The sequence below is a fragment of the Chelonia mydas genome, chromosome 18 (genome assembly GCF_015237465.2).
Source record: "Chelonia mydas isolate rCheMyd1 chromosome 18, rCheMyd1.pri.v2, whole genome shotgun sequence".
Lineage (NCBI taxonomy): Eukaryota > Metazoa > Chordata > Testudines > Cheloniidae > Chelonia > Chelonia mydas.
In genome coordinates this window covers 6,779,745-6,805,050 of record NC_051258.2, presented here as the reverse complement: position 1 = coordinate 6,805,050, position 25,306 = coordinate 6,779,745, and the positions used below count along the sequence as shown (strand labels likewise).

General features: G+C 47.9%; 1 protein-coding gene and 1 non-coding gene across 4 annotated transcripts in view; one reads left to right on the top strand and one right to left on the bottom strand.

The window, feature by feature from the left end:
* Window positions 1–5,958: 5,958 nt before the first annotated feature.
* On the bottom strand, window positions 5,959–6,067 carry LOC114021651. Its single transcript, XR_003566124.2, has one exon. It is a non-coding gene; the product is annotated as a U6 spliceosomal RNA (small nuclear RNA).
* An 11,435-nt stretch (window positions 6,068–17,502) lies between these two features.
* RCC2 (regulator of chromosome condensation 2) overlaps window positions 17,503–25,306 on the top strand; it is a 38,222-nt gene continuing 30,418 nt past the window's right edge. For 2 of the 3 annotated variants that reach the window (XM_037881034.2, XM_043531653.1), the window contains exons 1-3: window positions 17,503–17,665; window positions 17,878–18,080; window positions 19,101–19,444. In XM_037881034.2, coding sequence (XP_037736962.1) covers window positions 19,109–19,444 — 336 coding nt within the window. In that variant the 5' untranslated portion in view covers window positions 17,503–17,665; window positions 17,878–18,080; window positions 19,101–19,108. Of the gene's footprint in view, window positions 17,666–17,877; window positions 18,081–18,348; window positions 18,434–19,100; window positions 19,445–25,306 lie in introns of those variants that run through there. The other variant, XM_043531652.1, reaches the window with a different exon arrangement.

Below are 25,306 nucleotides of genomic sequence, written 5' to 3'. Positions count from 1 at the left end.
GCCCTTCTTCTAGCCTAGCTCCTCATCTGGCTCCAGCTCCAGCCCTGACCTTCCTCCGCCCTAGCTCCCAGCCCTGCAACTGCTTTGTTCTGGACCCACTTTCGACTCCTGGCTCCGGTTCCTGGCCCGACTGCCACTGCTCCGACCGCTAGGCCCGACCCTCCACATCTTGGTTTCTGAAATCCCAAACCCATGTGATCACAAACAGGCTGTAGCGAGGAGGCCTCCCTCAGGGAGTGACAGGGAGGGACCCACAACACGCCCATTGGTGGGCCGAACCAGGAGAGCCACATCTGCCCACTGGAAGCGGAAGAGTGGGAGAGGAAGGGGAAGTACAAAAGGCAGACCGTGCAGCTCCTTTGGGGTGGAGCCACCACCGGAGAGGGACGCATCCTGCCTGCTGCTGGAGCCTGCAGAGAAGCTGCCTGCTGAAGACTGGCCAGTGCTCCCGGGGCCACTGGCCGACTGAGATGCTGAGGAACTGCCAGCTGCAGACTGGCCAGAGCTCCCCGAAACGATAGACGCGGGAATCCCCGAGGGGGCGATTAGGAAGCAGCCCAGGGAAACCAGGCCACAGTCTGGTTGGGAGCTGGCCGGATACAAGATCAGCGTGTTGCGGGCAGATCCCTGCTGACCCAGTGGCGGACACGGTTAGGGCCCTGGCCTGGGATGCGGTGGAGTTTGGTGGGCCTGTGTCCCCCTGTCTCCCCGCCTGGGTGGCAGTACTCTCCCTCCTTAGGCCAGGAGGCCCTATGCTCCATGGGCAACCCTACCGGAGCCCCATAGACGCTCTTGGTTTTCTGCCCTAAGTGAAGGCCAGAGCTTACCCTTTGCTTTGCTGCCCTGCCCTGACTGGACCTGGGGCTCACAGACTGCCGTACTGTTCTGCCCAGCAGGAGGACCGGAGCACTAGTGTGACAGGTCGGGCCACAGAAATCACCTTTGGGACTGCCACTTGATGTGCTGGGATTACCTCTGAGCCCATTTTTCCTGGCAGCTTGGGACTTCAGTGCCCTGCCTGGTTGTGCCAGACATGCTAGCCTGCTACACACACAGAACCAGGTCTGAACCACGTCCCCTAAAAGCTGCAGGATTAACTGAAAACAGTTTAAAAAGTACTCCTTTCTCCAGCACCCAGATACCCAGTTCCCAATGGGATCCATACCCCAAATAAATCCATTTTACTCTGTATAAAGCTTATACAGGATAGGTTTCAGAGTAGCAACCGTGTTAGTCTGTATTCGCAAAAAGAAAAGGAGTACTTGTGGCACCTTAGAGACTAACCAATTTATTTGAGCATAAATTGTTCGCCCTCTATAACACTGATAGAGAGATATGCACAGCTGTTTGTTCCCCCAGGTATTAATACTTGCTCTGGGTTAATTAATAAGTAAAAAGTGATTTTATTAAATATAAAAAGTAGGATTTAAGTGGTTCCAAGTAATAACAGACAGAACAAAGTGAATTACCAAGCAAAATAAAATAAAGCATGCAAGTCTAAGCCTAATACAGTAGGAAACTAAATGCAGGTAAATCTCACCCTCAGAGATATTCCAATAAGATTCTTTTACAGACTGTACTCCCTCCTAGTCTGAGTCCAGCAATCACTCACTCCCCTGTAGTTACTGTCCTTTGTTCCAAAGTTTCTTTTAGGCATCTCTTTGGGGTGGAGAGGCTATCTCTTGAGCCAGCTGAAGACCAAATAGAGGGATTTCCAGGGGCTTATATAGTCTCTCTCTTGTGGGTAGAAACCCCTCTCTTCCCCTGTGTAGAATCACAGCTACAAGATGGAGTTTTGGAGTCACATGGGCAAGTCACATGTCCATGCATGACTCGGTTCTCTACAGGCCACATGTTATCCCGAATGTTCCCAGAAAAGCTCAGATGTGGATGTGGATTGGCGTCTATCAAGGTCCATTGTTAGCCAAGTACTTCCATTTACCTGAATAACCCCTTCACACTATGTTGATCAAATCTGCCTTAGGTGCTTTCTACAGCAAACACTTTAAAGACAAGCATAGAGCCAACACTCCTAATTTCAGATATAAAAATGATACATGCATATGAATAGGATGAATACATGCAGTAGACCATAACCTTTGCAAAGATATGTTACATGGCATTTCTAGCATAAAACATTCCAGTTATGTCATATTTATACTCACAAGCATATTTCTATAAAGCATTATGGGGTGCAACATCACAACTAGAGGAAGCTAATTTCCCCCCCTTTGGGCACCTTTACAGGTATGTGACCGTGAGGAGGCGTGGCCTCCCTCAGAGACTGACGGCCATGCAGCCTACACAGGTCAACATGCCCAAATAGACCATTCTGCTCTAAATTATGAGCTTCAGGAGAACAATTGCAGGTAGAAAAGATTCTTCATAACTGTCTTCTTCCTTCTGCTCTGCTGAGGGTCTAGGCAAGCTCCTTCCATCACAACTGAAAGCGATTCCTTCTGTTTAACCAGCCACATTCTGCAGGCCCAGAAAATATTCAAGGTTGACAATATTCAAGCGTACAGTGGGTTGCGTCAGTGGGTTGCGTCCTCAGAACAAAAGAGAAAGCAGCCAGCAACAGGATGTTTACAGTACAGGTGGGCCAGGAGATCCAGCAGATCCTGATTTAGGCTTTGAGCTTTGAGGCCATGGCTTTGGGTTCTGCAGCAACCCAGATAAACCTCTCAGTATCCATGTTATTTTCCACCACCTCAAGAATGCCTTTTAAGGGTGGCAAGGAAATAGATCTGATTTCCTCATGCTCTTCCCACCTTCCAGGAGATGAAGTGCTAGGAGCACATTCAATCTTGCCTTCGGTCAGCCCCATAAATGGCTCCCTTGGGCATTAAACCCCACAAGAAAGGAGAATAATCATACAAATAAACATTTAAAAACATAGGATCCTGGAGCGCCAAGGACACACCTACCTGGCAGCCTTCCCCTGAGAGAGGTACCTCTCTCACTCCTGTTTTCAGGAAGCCTGTCACCTTAGTATCTACTTCACTTTGGAGTGACAATTGGGATCCTTTGTCCTGCCTCCTACATATTCTTTGTGATACGAGCTTCCTTGTCTCAATTTGCTAATTAAATATCCTGGATAGCGGGGCGGGGGGGTTACTTGCCTGATTTATCATATTTATTACACCAGATTACACCCATTGTGAGCCTCTCTAGCAGCTGCCCTTTCCTTTATGCTCCCCAGTAACAGCCAAAGCTTCATTTAATGCTGCCTCCCTACCAGTAATAATGCCTCACTCGGGATTGTTTAAGGCAACACAATGCAAATGTAACAGCCATCATCTTGGTCACTGAACCGGGGACCTCTGGAGCATGAGCTAAACAACTCGTCTAGTAGCAGACTCCATATCGTCTCTGGACAAGACTTGAGGTATTGAGCTGAGCTGAACTCTTCTGTTGTGTTAAACAAACTGGGACCCCAAGAAGGGGATGTGATTGGACCATGTGAGTCTCTGTCCGTTCTTCGGGGAGCTGAGTCAGGGAAAGTGAGGCAGCAGGTGGGGAAGTTGACCCCATCACAGGGATGAGTAAACTGGCGACTCCATTCCCTGGAATTTGGGGGCGGGCTGTATTATGTTCATCCACGTACTTTCAGCCTGACTGATTTAGATTTTCGTTTAACAAAATGAGACAGAGTCAGGTCTCCTGGAGATGCGCCTCTTCTGTAACATGCTGCCTCACAGTAACGACGCCCTCTGCCGACAGACTCGTAAAGGCACAGCACACCGAAAACGAAAGCATAGCAGCTACCTAACAACATATCCAGGTGGGGGTGGAAGCTGTCCAGATCTGAACCCCGCAAAGCCATACCTGCCACTAATGTTTGGGGGGGTGGGTCAAACCCCAAACTGGAAGCAGGAGGCCTGTTTTCAGGGTCCAGTTCAGCCATGGATGGAGATGACTTTGACATCTCATGAGAAGCTTTGACATCTCATGAGAAGAATTTGTGAGTGTTCCCAAAATTTAGCCTTGATTCGGCCCCCTAGCTTGATCTGCTTTAGCCTTAACTTGATTGGAGAACCGACTTCCCCTGCATGGGATAGAATAGCAGCCACTGACCTCAGTAGAAGTTATTTGTGCCCTATGCCTGGAGAATAGAGCCATGGTATCCCAATTCTATGCCCTTTTTCCATCTCTAATCCACAGGCAAGAAGTAAATATTGGTACGTTACAGAAGGGACCATCAGATCATCTAGTCTGGCCGCCTGCATATCACAGGCCACCAACACCACCCCAGCACCCGCACACTGAACCCAACAACCAAAATCAAACCGAAGTATCACAGCCCACAGGAGACTAGAGTGATCTGTGCCACAAGCAGAGGACAAAAGGGACCCAGGTGCACCAGTGCCCAAGGCCCCCAGAATGGCAGAAAATTGATCAAGTGAGATGTACCCAGATAATCCTGCCAAGTGACCTGCACCCACATGCTGCGGAGGAAGGTTAAAACTCCCCAACTCACTGCCAGTCTGACCTGGGGGCAAATTCCTGCCTGACCCCACCTATGACAATTAGTTAGGTCCTGAGCATATGAGCGAGAACCAGCAAGCCAAGCACCTGAGAGAGAGAACTCCTGGTGCCACCACAGAGCCCTGCCCCTCCCCATCCAATGTCCCATCTCCAGCCGTGGCCAATCTTGATGCTGCAGAGGAAGTAGATCAGAAAAAAAGAAACTCAGGATACATGGGGGAAGGGGGAAGGGAATCCCTTCCTGACCCTTGCAGGTGGCCATCTGCAACCTTGAAGTATGAGCTTTTAGGAACAAAAGACATAAGACAATCCACTGTCTCCTAACCTTGTATACACAGCACTTACCAGATCAAATATCAGAACCTAGCCTTACAATTTTGACCTGGGAGTCCTGAATTACATTTCACATCATGTTTTTGTAGGAATAGTCTCTTAACTGTAACTGAGCGCTGGCTAATATGGAGCAGCAGGAGTGCCTAGAAAGCTGATTATTTACCGTGTCTACCACTGTATCATCAGGATCTGCTAATGCAGGCCTGTGCACATCTCACTGAACTCAACGGGACTCTCCACACGCAGGGGGATCTGGGCTAGCAGACCCCAATGCAGGACAGGGGATAAAGGCTCCTATTAGCTTTCCAGTAGTCACTCCATTTTGACCACCTCTCCCTAACTGGGTCAAAATAAAACGGTTCAGTCTGAAATTCCTCCTGTCTGATATTCTGGCAGAGGAGCATGAGTGTAAAAAAAAGTCTTTGTGGGGAGGTTATTAATGGTGTTAGCTCGCTCTGCTCCGTCCCCATGTGCACCTTGCTTTGCACCTCCTGCCCTTGGCAGGCTCCGCACAGGGACAAGCGGTGCAAGGGAGCAATCTTGGAACACTTCTAATACAAAAAGCTAAATTAAGAGAATGAGCTTTGCCCTTCTGTGGTCCCTGGTTAGCTTCAGAATGTGACCTCCAGGCATTTCCAGGCAGCAAAAAATAAAGTTCCACAGTGCAGAGAAATTAAAATAGACCAAGTCCTATAAACGAGTCCCTTGTTTCATTAAAGTCCTCGGGGGATTCCAGTAGAGGTGTTCTTCCATGCAGCCACAGACAGAATTACAGCCCTGTTGCCTACTGTCTCGTAAGACGGAGTCTAACAATGGATAGCAACAGGTGTTGACTTTTCGTGTTCCCGGTGGGTGCTCCCCCACTTTGCCCCTTTCCCCCAGGCCTGGCCCTCACTCCCCTTCTTCCTGCCTGTGCTCTGCCTCCTCCTCTGAGGCCCCGCCCCCACCTGCCCGCTCACCACTCCCCGCCCTCCCCCAAGTGCTCCCACCAGCTGCTGAACAGCTGATCAGTTTCGTCCATGGGTGCTTCAGCCCTGGAGCACGCACGGAGTCCAAGCCTGTGAGGAATAACACCAGCCGTAGGTACTTTGTTTGGTGTCTAGTCAGGGACAGACTGGCTATATCATACCGGGCCAGTGCCTTACGGGCCGCGTCATGAATTTGCGTGTCAGCCCTACGCAGAGGCCTTGCTAATCTTCTCTGTATCATTCCAATGTCAGTATATGTGCTGCTGAAGGCTGAGCGGGAAGTTCCTCCAGGCCAGATCGTGGTCTTCCTAATGTGACCGTGCAAGGAGTGAGGGGGCAGAAGACACCCCCTTGCTCCTTTGCACGGACTAGTCATATCGTGTGCGGTGGGGAGAGGCAGTCTGAAAGACCGCTACTCCCATGGGGTGGGGAGTGGATGGGCAGCGGCAAGGTGCGGGCAATCATGGCAGTTTCACCCGTGCACTAGGGGAAGCCATCTGTGTCAGGAGTGGGGATGGTGCAGATTATTTCCAGACCAGAGCAAGGCCAGCATCGGATTGTGATTGTCTGGGTTAGGATCTGCTTCCCAGTTTGCTTGTGGGGCAGCACAACTATGCCTTGACTCTCTCTCAGGGTTCATGGCCAAATCCCCTGTGAGCAGTGTCCTGTTGAAATTGGCAAAACCACTCAGCATGAGGATGGCAGAACCGAGCCCTGAGGGACAAATCTGAGACCAGTGAATGCTTGGAATCTCTAGGACATTTAAAAAAAAGAAAAGGAGTACTTGTGGCACCTTAGAGACTAACGCATTTAGCTTTCCAGTAGTCACTCCATTTTGATCATAAATAGGACATTTAAAGAAATTCCAAGAACAGAACATTTGACGGTTAATAGGACAAGGCCCTTACGAAATTTAGGAGTTTGAAAACTTGGAGGTAGGGTTGCTGTAATCTAGGCATAGTGCTGTACAATCAGGGCCCTATAGTGCCACCTGCTGCCCAAGCATGGTGCTGCAGGCACTCTCTGCCTCAATTTCCCCTTCCCAGGTGGGTCCCCCACAGAGGCTGGAGTTGGTGCTGTAGCTTAGCTCTCCACCCAAGTCAATCATTAAAACTTAACCCCTTCCAGGATAACAAAAGTCCAAACAAACCACAAATTCTTTCACCCCACTTGGCTCCTCTTCAGCCCACCTTCTGGACTCCCTTTACAATTCTCCATGCTAGGAGGAAGCCCTTACTCCCAGGCAAATTCCTTTGTATCCTTCCAGACCCTACTTCAAGGCCTTCCGTAAGAGCCAACCCAGCGTGCTCCCTGGAGTTCCTCCTCCCCTACACTGACTTCGCTGCCCTTTTATGAGGCCCAGGTGTTTATCAGGCTTTCACCTGACCCCAATTAGTTCAGCCCCCTTAGGCTGGAAGGCAGCTAATTAGGGCACAGGTGGGCTGATTGAACCCAAGCCTCCCGGTCCTTAAAGGAGCAGGCCACCCCGTAACACCAGGATTTTAAATACCTTGTATTTAAAAATAAAATCCATGATGCCATCGCTGGGAAATTCAAAGCATAAAAGCAGGGACCACTGTTTGCATAGTGTCTACAGGAAAGGAACATGTGCTCTCCAGTTGCTGGCTCTGCGTCAACTAACCAGTTCTCTGTTTGCCTAGGTTTCGATAAGGACGTCCATCACCATGGTATCTGTGCCTGTGCTGACCCTTATCGAGGGTGGCACTCTATAAATCAATCAGCTCTGTTAGAAACAGAATAAAATAAAATAAACATTTGTCAGGTTTAAAAGACTAAATCTGCAGCATTTTATTTTCCAGCTTCCTGGGAAGGGTTTAAATAACAATGGAAAGTAAGAAGAGGTCTTTCCAAACATGGCTGACAGTTGTTTTAGGTGAAATGGGGCTGAAATGTGAGTTGCAACTGTGCACCTGCTTCTTACATTTGCCAGTCTTCCCACAGAAGAGCTCTGTGGCGCTCGAAAGCTTGTCTCTTTTCCCAGAAGAAGTTGGTCCAATAAAAGATATATTGCCTTACCCACCTTGTCTCTCGACATTTATTCTGCAATTTCACTTCTCTTAGCCAATCAGGGCTCAGGTCTGCCGTTGAGTTACTGAACCATAACTTTATCCTTATTTCTTAGTTATGCAGTTCTCTGCATTATGATTGGCTGAGGAGTTGGGCATTTCACAAAAATTGTACTCTTCTTTCATCCAACATGCAAATCCCAGTATGCTGGCTGGCTGAGGGCCAGTATTACCCACTTGGAGAGCGGTGATTTGCATAAACTGGAATGCTTATTGGCATGAATTGCACAAGGCGCTGATTCTGTAAGGCACTTAAGCATATGCTTCATTTTAATTTGTGAGTACTCCCAATTGACCTCAATAAGACTATGCTTGAGAAATTCAAAACATAAAAGCAGTGACCACCATTTTTGTAGGGCCTACAAAAACAAGCAAAAAACCAAAGCCATATGAGCGCCAGTGGCTGGCTTTGTATCAGCCGCAGCAATGAACTAAAAAACTGTCTACCTAGGATTCTATAAGGTCATCCAGCTCCACTGGATAAGCACCTAAGTACCTAAGTACCTAAGTAAGCACCAAAATAAGCACCTAAGTAATACAGCCAAGTGAGTTTTATAGGGGCTTGATCCTGTACCCAGGAAAGTCCTTGACAAACCTCTCATAGATAGCTAGATTAGAGCTGCAGAATAGGTCTTTCTCAATAACCATAAGGAGGTTATGCAAATTCCTTCTCCCCGATTGGCTACTACCCTCATAACTCCTCCCCCCACTATCCCACCCCACCCCAGCTATTATGTACAATGTTATTGTTTAAAATGTATTTATTCATGGTGGGAGGAAAGGAAACTAACTCTCCTCAAAAGTCCAGGAGCAGCGTGGCGGAAACACTGAGAAGCTTGGGGATAGGTGGGAAGCAACAAGGGGGGAAAGACTGGGAGGATGAGTGGCCCATGTTTCTATGGGTCTGCTGCAGGTGTCTGCATCACCCCCAGTGTAGCCAGTTTAGCATGGGCGGTGGCTCAGGCTAGCTGCCCAGGTATATACCCAGGGGGCTTGGAAGGGGGTTCTACGCAGTGATTAGCCTGAGCCGCCACCCATGCTAACCTGGCTACACTGCTATTTTTAGCTCATTAGCTTGAGCAGAGCTAGTGTGTATCTATCTACCCACACTGGAAAGCACACTCTCAGCTACAGTGTAGACATACCCACTGTGACAGATATGGCAATTTCAGTATATATGGGAGACCTTATTGTATTAAGGCAGTGGTTTGCAGCCTTTTTCCATTTTGAACGGAGGTGTGGACCCCTTTGGAAATCTTAGACATAGTCTGTGGACCCCCAGGGGTCTGTGGACCACTGATTGAAAACCATTGTATTAAGGGGATGTATTATTGTGGTCAGGGATTGTATATTATCTTTCTAGGGGGGCAAATGTGACAGATTTAAGACCAAAAGACTATACTGAAAATGTGCCAGACAAATATGGACTTTGGGAACAAAAAGTGCTAATGGATTTCCTGGGGAATTCCTAGGGAGAAGTTAATGCAAATTCCCTAACTCAAGTTATGCAAAAAAAAACCCCCAAAAAACAAAAAAACAACCACAGCCTTTTGAAGCTGTGCCCTGAGGAGAGGGTCATTGCCTGCTGATTACCTCTTATACAAGGCTGAGATCAAAGGCCAGAAATGACTGATCTTCCCAGTCTTTGTTCTGATTCTGAATCTAACATGGACGAATTTATAACCATGAAGAAAACCCAATGCTGAGTTTTGAAGAATTAAAACTACCAAAGCCCTAGGCTGGAGTTGCAGGGTGACTCTGCTAATCTTTTTAGCATACATGTAGGTTCTTTTATTGTTTAGTATGTTTTGTCTGTAATGCTTTTACCTTAAGAATAAATGTGCTTGCTTAGAAGGAGGTGGATGGTAACTTATAACTGCGGGCGATCCACTGGTCACAGCCCTTGAAGAGAAATCAAAGTGTAGGCACCGGCCTTTTAGGCAGTCTGGCTTGCTGGGGATGTCACAGTGTAGGCAGGGCACTGTGCAGCCTTCAGATCCACAGTCAGGAGCGAGTGAGACGTGGGTCTCCAGCCAAGAGAAGTGACGGCTGAAGAGATGGATCCTAAAGTGGATACCCTCGGTGGAACCACGGAGGGGGACTACAGCTGCAGCTGCTCTGAACTCGGATGCCCATCAGGAGTAAGAATAGTTTACTGGTATGGGTGCCGACTAGTTCCCTGCTCTACCCCAGATTTGTTGTGTGAGGTTGTGCAAGGCATCTGGTCTCTCTGGGCCCCAGTTCCCTATCTGTACAACAGGGATAATAGCACTGCCCTGCCTCACAGGGAAATGTGAGAAGAAATCCACTGACGATTGAGAAGTGCTCAGGTAATATAGTGAGGAGGGCTGTACGAGCACCTAGAATAGTGAAGGTGATTTGGGTAACTAAATCTCCTTAGGCTGCTTTGCAAATCCCATCCTACGAGCATCGCCACTGGCAGGTCTCAGTGACTTTTATTATTTGTTAGTTATTAAGATCTACAAGCCAGGTCCCCATTGTGTTAGGTGCTGTACAAACTGATCATAAAGATGATCCCTGCCCCAAAGAGCTTGTCACCTTCTCCCCATCCCTTTCCTTTTCCAAATTACAAGCACAACTAAAAAGTAGGTTCTAATGAAAACCCTGAGCAATATATCCTTCACCATAACAGAAGCAGGAAACACAGAACTTTGGGCGTCCTATTTTAGGTGAAACCCTGATTTTATGGGTGAACACCCCTTTGAATATGTGCATCGATCTGCCTGTTTTTTACTGAGCAGCAAAAGAATCAAGAACAGGCAGAGAAAAAATACAAAACCCAAACAAATGTATTCCCGGCACTCCAAAGAAATCCAGAAAAAAGGGCAGATGTAAACCAACGCCATTGAAATCAATGGCGCTACAGTGACTACACCAACTGAGGATCTGGCCCCAAATTCCTACTGATTTATGTGTTTAATTCCCGGGGGGAAGGATTATTGTTTGTTCTTTGTATTGCTGCAGCACCTAGGAGCCCCAGTCACGGACTAGGGCTCCACTGTGCTAGGCGCTGTACGAACCCAGAACACAAAGATGGTCCCTGCCCAGGCTAGCGGTGATTTAATCATGACAGTAAAATAGCATCCCAGGAGGCCTTTCTGCGAGAGCCACAGAATGACAAGTGAAAAATGAACGGGCCTCCACCACTATTATGCAGCAACCCTACCTGTGTAGATTCTGAACCGTTCACCTTGGAGTTGCATATTAGGAACAAAGCAGCTGCCTCATGGATAAAAGGTGTAATTCCCTGCATGTTTCTGTTGGGAAACTCATATTTCTTCTCTCCTTCTCCTCCTCCTCCTCCTCCTTCTTCTTCTCATAATTATCCTCCTCTTCATTGTATTGCCTACAAGCCCTAATCATGCACCTGGATTAAACAAACACAGGCAGCCGGTGCCCCAGAGAGGTTCTGGTCTAGAGGCATAATGCAGTGCTGTGGTACACCTAACTGATGCCTGTCCACACCCACTACCATTGGAGAAGTCTCTGTAAGCACAGGCTCAGGCCTCCCGCGATTACATGGCAATGCATATCATGCAGTAGCGTAACTGCTCCGGGGAGTTAACAGGCAGGACAAGTTCTTCACTCTCCAAATTACTGTCCCAGGGCAGCCCGCAGGGAAAACCAGTTTCTGGAAATCCACACCTTAGCGTCATATGATTCCGGCGTCGAGTTGCATCAGCGCTCATGACACACAAGGGGAAAGAACCTTTATTTTCCTGCCCGCAGCCCAGACATCACCAGGTTTGCCACATGGCCACATTGTAAAGGGGGAACCAGTTCTTTAGTCGAGACCAGTTGCAGTGTGCCATTTTTCCTAAGGAAACCTGATGGCAATTATGTGATAGAATGAATTCCTTGATAGCAATCTTGCTTGTGCTTGATATCAAAGCATGAGATATTACAGAAGTGTTCACAATAAATTATAATAATAAATGAAACTACCGTGCTGGGTGCCATTACATAACAGATAGATAGATAGATCTTCACACTTCTCTAGCTCCTGTCATTCAAGGATTTCAAAGCACTTTACAAACATTAATGAATGAACTTCATAAGCCCCCACTGAGCATTGTACAGCATTGTACAGTTGTGAAAACTGAGGCAAGAGAGGTGAAGTGACCTTGCCCAAGGTCCCACATTGGGTGTGTGGCAGAGGCAGACATACAACCAGTTCTGATTCCTACCCCTGGGCTTTAACCACAAGATCATGCTCTTCTGTATAAGTGAGACAACCGCAAAAGGACTCCGGGTGAGTCCCAAATGATCCATATTCTTATCTAAACCTTAGCAAAACCTTCAGATCTGGCTTGTCAGTCCCTAATTTGAACCCCTTTCTGTGCCTTTTCTGCCACCTAAGCTATGACCTTATACACATCGCTGACATCTTTAGAGTAAAATAAAAAAAGTTTCAAGATGGAGTTGGTGACCCTTAGTCCATGACTGGCGCCCTTATAGACTGTAGCCATCTGCCGAATTGTCTTGGGTCGCTATTGCTGGTCTATTGGGGGCATCAAACGAAAATAAAACTCCTAGCACTTCCCCAGGCAAATCTAATAATAATACTCAGGGTCAGCACTTAAACTGGGACGAATCAGCATTGCTCCATTCAGCTGAGGAGTTGTCCCTGAGCACTTACATGCAGCATTATATGTGCAAAGCACTGTATAAACACCAGCTAATTAATACTCACCCTTCTGAGGTAGGGATGCAGCACGGTATGGGGGAGAGAGTATGGACTTGGGACTCAGGAGACCCGGTAGGTAGGTATTATTCTGCCCATTTTACAGAGAGGGAAAGTAAGTCAGATTAATAGTCAAACTCTGCTTTACACTAGTGTAAATCAACAGCAATACATCTGAAGTCAACGGAGTTACACCAGGCTTCCACCAGTGAATCTGGTCCGAAGTGATTTGCTCAAGGTTACAGAGTGAATCAGTGGCAGAGCGAGAAATGGGCATCAGGGATTCCTAGCCCATTAAGGATGAGCAGTAGCCACTTCCATTAAGCCAATTGGGTTTTTTTCTTACATCAAATCTTTTAGTGTAGTTCTTGAGTGAACATCCCCTGTACCAGCTCCAAAGGAATGGGATTAAACTGGTGAATTATAGTTCTGTATTCTGCCTTCTGATTGTTAAACCTCCAGAACAGGGAAGAATAAAATGTAAAGAGGGAGTGTCTTTCCAGTAGTTAGAGCAAAGGCTTGGGAGATGAGATAGTCCGGGTTTCTCATCCCTAATGTGACCCCGTTTGATCATAGATAGGTCCCTACCAAATTCACAGCCATTCACATGTTATGGACTGTGAAATCTGGTCTCCCCCCGTGAAATCTGGTCTTTTCTGTGTTTTTACCCTATACTATACCGATTTCATGGGGAGACCAGAGTTTCTCAGATTGGGGATCCTGACCCAAAAGGGAGTTGCAGGGGGTCACAAGTTTATGGTAGGGGAGATCGTGGTATTGCCACCCTTACTTCTGCCCTGCTGCCTTCAGAGCTGGGCTCCCAGCCAGCAGCCACCACTCTCCAGTTGCTCAGCTCTGAAGGCAGCGCTGCAGCCTCCAGCAGCGCAGAAATAAGAGTAGCAGTACCGTAACCCCCCATACAATAACCTTGTGACCCTCCCAGAACTCCTTTTTGGGTCAGGACCCCTACAATTAGAACACTGAAATTTCAGATTTAAATAGCTGTAATTATGAAATGTACAATTTTTTAAATCCTACGACCATGAAATTGACCAAAATGGACCATGAATTTGGAAGGGCCCTAATCATAGACAATGCACTTGGCATCTGGATCCTGAGTCCGTGATAGGCTATCTTGAGACATTTTTCTTGGAAATAGGACACAAAACCAATTTGACAAGCTATTATTTTTTCAGTCATCCACAAATGTGCTTCAGAGAAAACACTATCAGGATCTGACTTTTTAATTTATTTTTAATTTCTTATTTACATTGTGATACAATGCAGTGTGTCCTGGGCACTAACTCTATGGGCTTAATTTTGCTGTCAGTTTTCACCAGTGTAAATCTAGAGTAAATCCAGTGATTTAGAATCGTAGAATCATAGAATATCAGGGTTGGAAGGGACCTCAGGAGGTCATCTAGTCCAACCCCCTGCTCAAAGCAGGACTGATCCTCAATTAAATCATTCCAGCCAGGGTTTTGTCAAGCCTGACCTGACCTGTTAAGCACAGTTTGTCCAGATCTACAGTGAGGTAAAGGAGACTGCAAAATGGCCCTCTGTATTATGCACTTACCATAAGTCTCCAGTCACACTGGGCCAGAACAAAGCCTTTAAGTAATTAAACAAGCTAAGACAGCTCTAGCAATAAAAAGGGCAGCTACTAATTATTTGGAGCATAAGGGTGGGATCAGAAGGGCCTCAGAGACATTTTTATGGGATAGGATTGCATTTTGTTCCTACCCTGTGAAACTACAAAGGCACCCTCAAATCCACTACAGCGTCTTCTCTGCTCTTCTCTTTGAATTGGCAACTCTGGGCACTGTACATAAAGGAAATGGTAAAGCCAGCAAAGGGAGGATAACAATCGCTGAAGTTATTATTTCTTCACAAAGGCTCTGACCTTTTAAAATCAGGACACAGCACTGTGCTTCGACTCAGATTTCTTCTTCTCTCCCTTTTAAACTAACCCACTGGGAGAGCAAATACATAGACAATGCCCTTATCACATACACTGGAAAGCATTTGTTATGTTTCCAGCCATTTCATCTTCTCAGATGTTCTAAAATAAGCAGGGAACATGGTTTTGATGGGAGGCCTCCCTGAAAATTCCACATGCCTCAGGAAGTGATAGTGGAGTGGTGATTCAGTGATTCTTTCTTTCCTCTAAACCAGTAATGAGCCTCTCTACGATCCTTACTGGGGCCAGGGGCCAGTAGAGGCAGCCTTTTGGGTGATATGTAAAATCAGATCCTGACCATTAAAGATTCAATGGCACTTTTTTACAGGGTAAAAGTGTTAACACTAATGCCCTAATGTATTCCAGTTTGGGTAATTATACTTCCTGTAGATGAATTCCATGCTGTGCCAGTCAGGGTCCAGACACCCCAAGGGAAGGTCAGGGGGAGCTCAGGCCCCAAAGAGTAAGCAAGTGAATCAACTGGTTGTATACAATGTTATTGTGTGTAAAATATGTAGGGTGAGGTCTTTTATGAAAGCTTGTAATGCTCTGAACTTGATGGTCATTATGAGATATGTATAAAGACTGTGGTTATGAAAGTATTTATGTGTATAAAATACCATGCTCATGACAGGTACTGCAATTTCAAATACACCTCACAGCAGAGAGGAGCTTCTTCCAAGCCTGGTTTACACAAAACTCGATACAAGTAACGATCCATGGTTCAATGCAGGAAAAGACAAATGATGGACTATTACAGCTAACGGAAAGACATTGGCATGTCCCAGCTACTAACTTGAGGTGGAATTTCCTCTGGCTTCATACCTGGGTTTAGTTCAGATTGGCAATCTTCGGCACTTCTTGCCCTAACTCACTGTGCAGTGTCACTGGGTCTGGGTGCTTTTAAAGAACTGCTGCATTCTACCCCAGAGATGGGTGAATTTCAGAGTTGGGTAAAAACAATTCAGAAAGATGCATAGATATATCTATCTACATGCAGTAGATGTTATATAATTTGTAAATCAGGGAGCAAGAGTTTGTAAAGTGCTTTGGGATTCTTTGGAGTGAAAGGAAGTATAGAATTATAATAATCCTTACTTTCTTGTCAATGGACAGAACCAGCATTTGAGACCTTGTATCAATAAATATTGACCAGGTGAATGGTCTTGTATTTAAGGCCCTGGACTGAGGCTCAAGAGACCTGGGTTCAGCTGCTGGATCCACCAGAGCCTTCCTGTATGACTCTGGGCAACTCATTTAATCTCTCATTGCCTCAGTCCCCAATCTGTAGAATGGGGATATTATTTCGTTTAGATCTATCCCATACAGGGGTTGATCCTGCAAACTGCTGAGCATTCTGGCCCCAATCCAGAAAAGCACTTAAGCATGTGCTTAACTTTATGCACAGGAATCTCTTTCTCAGGGAAAGAGATTGCAGGATTTAAAACTCTTCAGGTGAAGGACTCTCTGATGAAGTGGGTTTTAGCCCATGAAAGCTTATGCCCAAATAAATTTGTTAGTCTCTAAGGTGCCACAAGTACTCCTCATTCTTTTTGCTGATACAGACTAACACGGCTACCACTCTGAAACCCATCTCTCTCACTATATGTCCGCAAGCTTGAAAGCTTGTCTCTCCCACCAACAGAAGCTGGTCCAATATAAGATATCTCCTCACCCACCTTGTCTCTCTAATACCCAGGGACTAACATGGCTACAACAACACTGAACATAAGAACAGCCATACTGGGTCAGACCAAGGGTCCATCTAGCCCAGTATCCTGTCTTCCAACAGTGACCAATGCCAGGTGCTTCAGAGGGAATGAACAGAACAGGGCAACCATCAAGTGATCCATCCCCTGTCGTCTGCTCCCAGATTATGGCAGTCAAGGTTAGGGACCGCCAGATCATAGGGTTGCGTCCCTGACCATTTTGGCTAATAGCTATTGATGGACCTATTCCCCATGAATGTATCTAATTATTTTTTGAACCCAGTAATACTTTTGTCCTTCACAACATCCCCTGGCAACAAGTGCCACAGGTTGACTGTGTGTTGTGTAAAATACTTCCTTTTGTTTGTTTTAAACCAGCTACCTATTAATTTCTTTGGGTGACCCTTAGTTCTTTGTGTTCAGTGGAGAAGTAAATAACACATCCTTATTGACTTTCTCCACATCATTCATGATTTTACAGCCCTCTATCATCTTCCCTCTTAATCATCTCTTTTCCAAGATGAACAGTCCTGGCTTTTTTAATCTCTCTTCATACGGAAGCTGTCCCATACTCTTAATCATTTTTGTTGGCCTTCTCAGTACCTTTGCCAATTCTAATGTATCTTTTTTGAGATGGGCTGACCAGAACTGCATGCAATATTCAAGGTGTGGATGTGCCATGGATTTATTTAGTAGCATTAGGATATTTTTCTGTTTATTATCTACCCTTTTCCTAATGGTTCCTAACATGCTGTTGACTTTTTTGACTGCCGCTACACATTGAGAGAACTATCCACAATGCATACATGTATCTATAGCACCTATGAGTAGAACAGGGCCCTAATCTCCGTTTGGGTCCACTGACAGTACTGGAATACAAATAAATAATCATAATAATAAAGGTTTCAGAGTAGCAGCCGTGTTAGTCTGTATTCGCAAAAAGAAAAGGAGGACTTGTGGCACCTTAGAGACTAACCAATTTATTTGAGCATAATAAAAGAATACCAAGACATAACAAATAGGCAGTTTTACCATTAGCCTTCGTTCATGCAGGAGGATTTCACGGTAGCATTTTAGTAAGGGAAGAACGCTCCCCCCCATATTAACTGAATTAACAGCCCCCGCTCACCCCCCCCCCCCAAAGTCATCCTGTCCTAGAGATGGAGCTGTTCTCAAAGCTGGACTTTGCCTGCCTCCTTCTTTCACAGCTCTTTCCTTTTTCTTGTGCATACATGTGTTTCTGTTTTGTATTGTAGCATTTGTTCTGGCGGCTCATATTTACATTTTAAGTGCATCTGGTGGGTGGGCGCTAGGGGAAAAAAAAAAAACCCTTTTCTTTAACAGGAAACAAAACAAAATTAATTAAAGCCTTTGAATTCTTTCTTTCTTTTTGTTGCACTCTTCATCCAAACCAGGTAGAGTTTTGAAATTCGATTCGGATCTCTTTGGGAGGAGGAGAAAGTTGATTTTTTTTAAAGGTAGTGGCGGGGGGGGGGGAGCGGATAAAAAAAACCCTAAGAGGAGGGGGGTTGGGGTTGAATGAATAAAAAAAGGGAAGGAAGGCGGATCCACGTGGTTTAATCGGAGACAGACAGAGATCCCATTGTTCAATTTTTTTTTTTTAAAGGCAGAGCAAAAGAAAAAGGGACGCTGGAGGAAAATCTAGAAGAGGAGAGCTGGGAAAATCCCTAACCTGAATCAGAAATAAACCGGCGGAGCTACACGGGCAAAAAATAAAAATTAAAACCTGCTGGAAAGAGTTGGAGAACGTCAAAGTTTTTTTTTCTTCTTCTTGATTTGGAGCAACAACAAACCCAACTCCCCGAACAGGTGTTTATGGCTTTTATTGGGGGGGTGGGGGGGAAAGCGCATCTTTTTGTGTGTTTTTTAGCCTTTTCGTGAAAAGGCCTGGGAACGGATCCGGCTAGTAGAAGATCAAGCTCTGAACCCTCGAGGATGGAGGCATGAATTGGATTTTTGTGTCATTTCTGAGCCGGGTGGGGGAGACAATTGAGTTGAATTTTTTTTTTTTTAATAAGGGGGAGGGGAGTTCAAAGAGAAAAGCAGCTTCAGGTGGGGGGAAATCCCCCCCTTCCCCGCAGACACACACACTTTGCGGGTGCCTTGAGGGAAGAGACAAAGTGGGGGTAGATTTTACTTTTTAATAGACTTTAAAGCGCTTTGTAAGTATCCCAGCGATTCCGGCTGAGGGGGGATGTGGGTCGAGAACTCTCACCTATATTTTTTGGAGCCGGCTTGGGGGGGGGGGGGTCCCCACTTGTTTGCGGGGTTTTTTGTTTGCCAAGGTGTAAAACTATCGCTGGAGCTCATCACCCCTTTCTCTGTGTGTAGGTTTAATGCCCGGATCTTTTCTAGACTGTAAATTTTAATGGGGGGGGGGGGGGATTTTTCTTTCCCCTTACATCTTGTCTGTTGGCTAGTTTGAATGCTAATGGAGGGAGGGGGGACGACACACATTTACCCCCTAAACTTTCGCAGGAGTGGTGCCATTTCCATGCCGGTTTTTTTTTTTTTTTCAAGGTAGCAAATTTTAATCCATCTAGGACGAAGGGGGGGAGATTTTTTCTGTGCGATTTTCGTGCATTTGGGGGTGGTGGTGGGGGCAGTTTCCCTGCACGAGGCGGGGGGGGGGAGAAACTATTTTGCCACGTGAGGGGGTTTGTTGTTGCTCGATTGTGCATTTCAGGGCTGTATAACCTGCGGGGGGGGGGCTGCTCCCCACTTTCCCCGGCAGCCTAGAGCTCCGGGGGCCCTGCCGCGATGGGGGGGCCCGGCGGCCGGATCGGGGCCCGTGACCGCCTGTGTGTGTGTTTGTCCCGCTCTGCCCAGCCGGCAAGATGCCCCGGAGGAAGGCGGCGGCGGCGGGGCCCGTGTGGGAGGCCAGCTCCGGCAACGGGACGGCCCGCTCGGCCGGCAGGAAGCGGCCGGGCCCGGGGCCGAGGAAGCGGGGCCGGCCCGAGCGCGGGGCCGGCGGCGGCGGCGAGGGCGGCAGCAGCAGCGGCGGCGGCGGCGGCAGCAGCGAGGAGGACGGGCCCCGGGAGCTGCTGCTGGCGGCGGCCGAGCTGGACGGGGGCCCCGGCGGCAAGAGGGCGGCCAGGCCCGGGCCGGGCGGCGGCCGAGCCGGAGGCCAGGCCGTGATCATCAGCGAGCCCGAGCACAGCAAGGAGCGGATCGTGAGAGACGGGCCCCGGGGGGAGCCCCCCCGCCCCATAGGCCAAAGCCCCGGGGGGGAGGGATGGGAGCCCCCCCTGCCCCATGGGCCAAGGCCTGGGAGCCCCCCCTGCCCCATAGTTCAAGGCCCTGGGGGGAGGCCTGGGAGCCCCCCCTGCCCCATAGTTCAAGGCCCCGGGGGGAGGCCTGGGAGCCCCCCTGCCCCATAGGCCAAAGCCCCGGGGGGGAGGGATGGGAGCCCCCTCTGCCCCATAGGCCAAGGCCTGCGAGCCCCCCCTGCCCCATAGTTCAAGGCCCCGGGGGGAGGCCTGCGAGCCCCCCCGCCCCATAGTTCAAGGCCCTGGGGGGAGGCCTGGGAGCCCCCCTGCCCCATAGGCCAAAGCCCCGGGGGGGAGGGATGGGAGCCCCCTCTGCCCCATGGGCCAAGGCCTGGGAGCCCCCCCCGCCCCATAGTTCAAGGCCCTGGGGGGAGGCCTGGGAGCCCCCCCCGCCCCATAGTTCAAGGCCCTGGGGGGAGGCCTGGGAGCCCCCCCCGCCCCATAGTTCAAGGCCCTCGGGGGAGGCCTGGGAGCCCCCCCCGCCCCATAGTTCAAGGCCCTCGGGGGGGAGGGATGGGAGCCCCCCCCGCCCCATAGTTCAAGGCCCTCGAGGGAGGCCTGGGAGCCCCCCCGCCCCATAGTTCAAGGCCCTCGGGGGGGAGGGATGGGAGCCCCCCCTGCCCCATAGGCCAAGGCCTGGGAGCCCCCCCCGCCCCATAGTTCAAGGCCCTGGGGGGAGGCCTGGGAGCCCCCCCCGCCCCATAGTTCAAGGCCCTCGGGGGGGAGGGATGGGAGCCCCCCCCGCCCCATAGGCCAAGGCCTGGGAGCCCCCACTGCCCCATAGTTCAAGGCCCTGGGGGGAGGCCTGGGAGCCCCCACTGCCCCATAGTTCAAGGCCCTCGGGGGGGAGGGGGGGAGGGATGGGAGCCACCACCCCCAAGTAACCAGGGGGAGAAGAGATGACAAATAGTCCTCATTTTTCTGAACCAGGGCGGTATGGGTCCCCTTGTGCCCCCCCCCCCCCCATCACCTAGTTGGAGTTAGGTGGACTCCCTACTTGTCCCCACCCTAGGATAACTAGATAGAAAATGTGAAAAACCAGGACGGGGGTAATAGGCGCCCATATAAGAAAAAGCCCCAAATATCAGGACCGTCCCTATAAAATTAGGACATCTGGTCACCCTACCCCACCCTCAAAACCAAGTGTGGGCAGTATGCCCCTCTTTCCCTGTGAACTGCTGGGGGATACATCCCTCTTGTCATCCCCCACTTAGTTTTTGTGCAGGGGAAATATATAAATAGCTGCTTTTCTTAAAATTGATCCAGCTAGGGTTGGGGGGGAGATGTGTGTGATTGTTTAATGCTTTTTTAAAAATTAACAATCCATAGGTTAAATACGTTTAATCACATCGGGTGAAGATTTCCTTCACTAAGGTTCTGCAAATGGCCTAGACCCCAACCCAGTCCCTTTAACCCACAACAAAAGCCTTTTAAACAATCTCCTCCTTGCACTTACTCTTGATATTCATCAAACATTTTCTCTTCCTCTTGGCTTGATTTTTTTGCCCCCCATGGGGAATTTTTGCCCCTGTGGTGTAAGCACCCGTCTTCCCACTCCATGTGGGTCAGTCCAGGGGTTGGCGCTCTTCCTGGGAATGTAGGGGTACTTGCATTTTGGATGGGGTAACTGTTAGGGCTACTTTGGATTTGAGGACAGAAGTTCAAACCTGCCCTGAAAATGGATTCCCCCCGCCCCAGTGTCTTAGATTAGGCCCCTTGCTGAATCAAATGAGCTCACTTTTTTTGGAGGTGTGGGGGCCTTCTCTCTCCCAAAAGAAAAGGGGGGAGGGAGGGAATTCATGCACTGCGAAAAAAGCTGGCTGTAGTGAGCTGTAGCTCACGAAAGCTTATGCTCAAATAAATTGGTTAGTTTCTACGGTGCCACAAGTCCTCCTTTTCTTTTTGCGAATACAGACTAACACGGCTGCTACTCTGAAACGTGTTTTGTTTGGTTCCTTCTTTATTTGGGGAAAGGGAAGTCCTTTTGGGGTGGAAGGGAGGGAAGTCTGGATATTCCCCAGGCCAACAGAAGAAAAATAACCCTCTCAAATGTTCCACAGGAAGGATTTCGATGTCAAACTTATCTTGGTCACTAACAGAACTCTTCCCCCTGGGGGGAAAAAAAAAAAACCAACCAAAAACCCAACCCCTTAGTTTTACGATCATGTGAGTGAATGTACTTTGCTGGGAAGTGGAGTTCGCTTTGCTGGGAAGTGGGGTACGTGATCCGTTTATTACATGTGCAAGCAGACTAGCTCAGTGGTTTGAGCATTGGCCTGCTAAATTGGCCAGGGTTGTGAGTTCAATCCTTGAGGGGGCCATTTAGGGATCTGGGGCAAAAATTGGGGATTGGTCCTGCTTTGAGCAGGGGATTGGACCAGATGACCTCCTGAGGTCCCTTCCAACCCTGATATTCTATGATTCTATGATCATCACAGCCAGACAGACTTTGATGTTAGAGAGGGAGAGGCTTTGCTTTTATTGTGAAAGAGAAATCATGATCTTTATTTGAAAGACAGTCCCTCTCTGGTTGGGATGCCATTCAAGGAGCCTAGCTTCGTGAAAGAAATGTACTGGTGTTGGAAATGGGGAGCCTCCCCGCAATTCTTCAGTTTGAGAGAAAGACTTCATGCTACGCGTGTTTGTGGTGCTGTAACCTTGTTGGACCCAGGGTGTGAGACAAGGTAGGTGAGGTAATTTCTGTTACTGGAGCAACTTCGGTGGGTGACAGAGGCGAGCTTTGGAGCTCCATAGACGGGTGGAGTTGGAAGGCTTGTCTCTTTCACCCACAGAAGCTGATCCAGCAACAGATGTGTAACAGGGAAGATCTTGCCCATGTTCCCTGTCTGGTATTGGCCTGTCTCTGTCTGGGAAGTGTGTGGGTTTGGGGGCTGCATTAGACACTCCAGGGGATGTTATTACAGGGCAGGGGGATTATTTGTTGTTTGGAGAGAGACACTGTTAAGGGCTTTGAGGTTCCCGCCTTGTCTCTGGCAGTGGCAAATGACTCTGGGGGCTGGGGGAAGGAGAGAAGGCGGGCAGTGCACATGCCCAGTTTCTCCCAACCCTTTTTCCCCTCCCTCCCATCTCCCCAGGACGTGGGGGAAGCCCTGCTACTGTAGCAGGGGTCAGACAGGCACTGCGCATGTGTGTGTTCGTGGTGGTTCCCCTCCCCAGGATGCAAGGGAAGCCCGGCTCCCTTGTAAAGGCATAAGCTGGAGAGGGCTTGTTGCGCATGCCCAGTGTGTTCTCTCCCTTCCCCCTCCTGTCTCACCAGCAGGTGGGGAAGCCCTGCTTGTATAATGGGGGCAGAGGCAGTAGAGAACTTGATTAGCATTGTTGCCAGCCACACTTCTCTTTTTTTCTTTTGTTTGGGGGCAGGGCTGTTTGCAAGGCGAGAGGCAGGGAGCTGGAAAGTGCACAGAGCTGCTGTGGATCCCTAATTAAAATGGTCTGACTAATTATAAAGCTCCTGACTTTTGCAACCCCTCCCCCCCCCCGCAAGCATCTGGAATAAGATGAGATGTTCTGCTGAAGCAAGCACTGATATTAAGACACTTTTGTACTCTTCTCTCGCAAGAAACAGCATGTGAAAAACCACTGAACTCATGACTCCGCCATGCTGCATGTATTAGGCTGAGTGGCCTGCGTTATAGTGATCAGTTTTATAGAGCAGCCAGAGTTTGCTTGGCACAGAATAAATAAGATGCAGTCCCTACCCCCAAGAGTTTACAATCTAAGCTCCAGATTTTACATCTGAACCATGCGTGTGGACCCTCGTGCCCATATGCAGCTCCACTGAAGGTTATGAGCGTAAGAATCCAACTGTGCTGACCCAGATGGATGACTGAGGCTTTACAAAAAAAAAAAAAAGAGAGAGAGATAAGGGGATTGGCGCAAAAAGATGGAGAGTAATTTGAGTAATGTTAATGTGGTTACTTAGTTTTGTTACGAAAGCATCTTAGCAGCTTCTGTTTTAGTTACTGTAAATTTTTGTTTGTGGTTGTGAGCAGAATCTTCCTTACCCCTGGGATCTTGATAGAAACAGCATGTCTTCCATGAGGCTGTTCAGTAAGCAAAACCTTAAACGCATGCCTGACTTGTTGACATTGCTTCTGCAACAGTGTTTATGATGTTGCATTTTCATTTTTATGGGGGGTGGGGAAGGGTCCCATGTTCTGGGACTGACATCTGTGCAGGAGGCTGGACTCCTTTAGATGATGGTGTTGTGATGCCGGCGACAATGTTAAAGATGTCTGAAATAGCAGAAGTGTCGGTGATACCATGAACAGTTGGTCTGGATTTTGTTTGCTTCCCTTCTACTGACCAGTTAAGCATGGAAGTGTTTAAAATATTTGTTGGTCTCGTAGTTTTTCTCCTTGTAGAACAGAAGTACGTGCCAGACTGAAAGGTTAGTACAGTGCAGGCTGTTTTAAACCTCCGAAGACCACCCACGACGAGACTTCAGAAGACTATTCAAAACTGCCTCCACTCTAAGCCTTTGGGTTGTCATGAGGCATCTATTTAAATTTCCAAACATGCAGGAAAACCAGGGCTTTAGATCTTCAGGTGCTCAGCTTCTCTGAAAATTTGGCCTAAAGTGTCCACTAATGTCATGATGCAAAGGCCAAACTTGACTATTGGGTCTTTGAATTTCCCTGTGGTAACCATGCTCTAATTTATTTGAATCTTGTGGATAAAGCCAGCTTTCAGTGTTTGACTTGTGGGTAGGGGAGTAAGCATTGGGGAATAGTTTTACTTACAAACCAGCTATGGAAAATGTTTTGCTCATTCCTTTGAAGTAGAAGTTGCTTCTGCATTGTCATGGCTTGGCCACTTCTTTTCTTGTACGTTATGAGACTTGGAAAGGGAAGGATCCATCCTACAAACACCTTCAGCCTGCTTTGCCAATAAGGTCTCTGCTCCGCTGTTGCATGCGGATGTAAGTTTGTGATCTTTGCCTGAGCTGACGGAATGTGTCATAACAGTCCCTTTGCTCTGCTCATGCAAGTGATGTTGGTCATTTAGTGGGGATGCAAGTTTAATGCTGCAGCGAGATCACACAGTGCTGTAGTGTAACGTGCATTCTGAGGGTTCGTTAACTCTGGGATGAATCCGTGACATAAGCCAGACTTATTTACTTGCCCTGTTTTGTAGCTGATTGCAATAATACACTCTCTAATGGACAGGCACCTTTAACACTCGTTCCTTGTCTAAAAAATGCAGCCTCCCAAATGAGTCTGTTAAAAGGTTGAACATCAGCCTTTCAAACATCTTTTTTCCCTTGAGATACAATTCCAAAGTAATTTTACCCTGGAAACCCCATTTTGCTGATTGAAGAAAGCACCGTATATTTTTTTTTCCCCTTCCATCAGATCCATCTTAGCACAAATTACGTGACTAGGATCTAAGTAGGCAGCGAAGATCCAAAGAGCGTGCTTAGGTTAGTGTACAGGGAAGACTTCTTTTATTGCTAAGTAAATCTTTGGTATAGTCTTTTAACCTGGACAATACTGAACGTTCTGGACTTGGCACCTTCCCTCCAGGGAAATTGGACTCCACTTCAGATGGGTCGAATAGCCTTAGCTTGTTTTTGCTGCGTTGATCTATTCTTCCCATAGCCATTGTACAGCATTTTATCATCTTGCCTGTACTCACAAAAGGGGGGAAAAAAACAAACCCGGACCAAATAGTATTAATCCCAACTTCATTAATAAAGATGACAATTAACTCTGAAAACCTGTCCAGTCTCCCAAGCCAACATAT